This window comes from Limulus polyphemus, unplaced genomic scaffold (assembly GCF_000517525.1).
Source record: "Limulus polyphemus unplaced genomic scaffold, Limulus_polyphemus-2.1.2 Scaffold162, whole genome shotgun sequence".
Classification (NCBI taxonomy): domain Eukaryota; kingdom Metazoa; phylum Arthropoda; class Merostomata; order Xiphosura; family Limulidae; genus Limulus; species Limulus polyphemus.
The window spans coordinates 304,863-307,533 of record NW_013665772.1 but is presented as its reverse complement, the minus strand read 5'-3'; the positions used below and the strand labels follow the sequence as shown (position 1 = coordinate 307,533).

The 2,671-nt window shown below is 32.1% G+C and overlaps 1 protein-coding gene across 1 annotated transcript in view; it reads left to right on the top strand.

The window, feature by feature from the left end:
• LOC111084907 (acid-sensing ion channel 4-like) overlaps positions 1-1,836 on the top strand; it is a 24,672-nt gene extending 22,836 nt beyond the window's left edge. The window contains exon 10 of the mRNA XM_022381428.1: positions 1,459-1,836. Coding sequence (XP_022237136.1) covers positions 1,459-1,836 — 378 coding nt within the window. The remainder of the gene's footprint in view (positions 1-1,458) is intronic.
• The last annotated feature ends 835 nt before the right edge of the window (positions 1,837-2,671 follow it).

Genomic DNA, 2,671 nt, shown 5'->3' with positions numbered 1-2,671 from the left:
AATATATATATATATATATATATATATTTCCTTTCGAAAATATTTTTTTTCAACAACCATTAACTAAACTACGTATCTAGTAGATCAAAAAATACAAAAAAAAGACGTTATACACGTAGGCAAAAACTTCCAAGAGATTTAAAAAATTTAAAATATATATTTGTCTATGAGAAAAGTAAATACGATATTACACACGGAGACAAAAGATAATTTCTCCACAATTAAAAAAAAAAATTGAGAAAATATCTTTATTTATCAGAAAACTGGTAGATTATATATAAACAAAATTAACTAGGAACACAACCATATCCTACACCAAACAAAATCGTATCTACATTCAAACCTTCTGTAAAATGTGCTGACTAGAACAATTACAAAATAAAACTCAAACAATACAGATACCATAAACAGAATCAAAAAACCCACTTTGAACAGTCCAACAAAATCTTAAAATGGACAGCAAATACTATAGAAAAAATAATTTGTTAAATATATTATTCTATTTGCTCTTTTGAAATAAACGTGATTATCATATCCTAACATGAAACTAATTTCAAATAGCGCGTAAAGCAATGCAGAATAAGAAATATGTTATTATTGTTGAAATGTTTACCATGCACAAATACGGTTTTTATTCTCTATATACATCATTATTTATATTTGGTTAGTTCATAACTTTCTTGTTGATATCATTTTAATTATAATAACACATACTCGTGCGTGATGTATCTTTTAACATGTCTTTAATTAGAAGGAAAGCGTAATTAATTTGTTTTTAATTAGAAGTGGCGAGAAGGTTTTATATCTTACTTCTTGATGCTGCGGTTATTTAATACTTACTTGAGGTCTACATCATTCATCAATTAACATAGGGATTATATCTCGGACAGTTTGATGAGGTGTCGCAATTTGACGACGTCGTTTCGAAATGCTAGTGGAGATCTTCATTAACTTTTGAAATGACATCTCCGAATTACTGCTTATGAATACACCTCGTTTCACTATCCTAAATGAAACATTTCTCAGCACGTTTTTTTTTTTTTCAAATACAGTGATAACCGTTGAAATTATTCAGAAAGTCTAATCACTTTACGGTTCCAAGTTAATTTTTTAGAAGGGACAGGATTACGTATCTTTCTCGAGGAACAACTGCTAAATCTGAAACGAAATTTAAACCTCGTGCAATATTTATGCAAAGTATGTAGTATTGTAAAATGGCATGCTAACTTTATTAACACGTTGCATCACTTGAAATGGCTATTGGTTACTTTTAAACATTTTCCAAGCTAACCCATCCAATTTTTTGTTTTCTTTACCTCAAAGAAAGCTTAAAATTTAATAAGTTAATCCAGGTGTTGTTGTTTTTTGTTGCAATTGTATTAAGAATATAATTCTATGTCATTACTTTATTTCATTAGATATAATTGTTGTCGAAATAAAATATTGTGTTTATTTCAGGATATCGAAGTTTTCAGTTTTATAGGTGGATACATTGGAATTTGGTTGGGCATATCTCTATTGGCTATTCTAGATTTTATAGAAAGTATTATTCTTTTGTTTCGTTTCGTGCTAAAAACTTACATCAAGAAGAAAAAAGTAGCAACGCAAGTACTCCAGGGAGGCTCGTGGGCTCACATGATAAAAGAACCTATAGCTTACAAGAGACCTTACCAGCTAAAATCGATGACAGTTGGACAGTTTTCTACTGAAACTAAGCCTAGTTGGAAGAGGCGTTGCAAAATTCATGGTGTTCGGAGCGGACTGCACGAACATCGAATTGCAAGGATCAAACAAATCAACGCCATAACCCAAGAATCAAAGGAGTCAACGCCATAACCCATGGATCAAACGAGTCAACTCCTTTAACGCAAGAACTGAATAGACAAAATGGCCGGTACCCATAGCAATCATTAATCAATGAAAAGGCAACAGTAGAAAGGGCGTTTGTGATCGATGAAATGCTAATTATTTGTTGATTTTATACATGCTAACGTAGACATACATCATTTCTTAAAATAACAACAAAATTAGTTCGAGTTACTATATCGATAGTGAAGCAAAAAAAAAAGTGAGTTGACAACTGTATTTATAATCATATTGTTAAATACTTTTCGGGACACTACTTCTACTATAGTGTTATTTAATTGTAGAATATTGTATCTAGAGACACCAAACATTTAAAGCGGTTTTACTATGAATTTTACATTTTATTTTATGATCGAGGAATATAAACTATACTAGGCTAGTTTATTGTTTATTTAGAATTAAGCACAAAGCTACACAATGGGCTATCTGAGCTCTGCCCACCACGGGTATCGAAACCCGGATTCTAGCGTTGTAAGTCCGCAGACTGTGCCACTTGGGGGCGGCTAGTTTATTGGTTTAAAAGAAGTAATATAAAAGTTTAGTGTTGATAACTTTCGCTACACCTCGATTAGTCTTTAGACGTCACGTTTCCGACATTTTGTGGTTTTATACTTCGTTGTTGTGTTGTGGTAATTTTTTTTCGCGCAAGCTACTCGAGAGTTATCTGCATAGTCATCCCTAACTTTCAACCGATAGACTAGCTAGTCAGTAGCACCCACCGCCAAGTTGTCCACTGAAGATGGACCTCATCCTTATAACACACACGTCCCCCAAAGTACAGGGCGCGATTTAAAAATAATTTTTT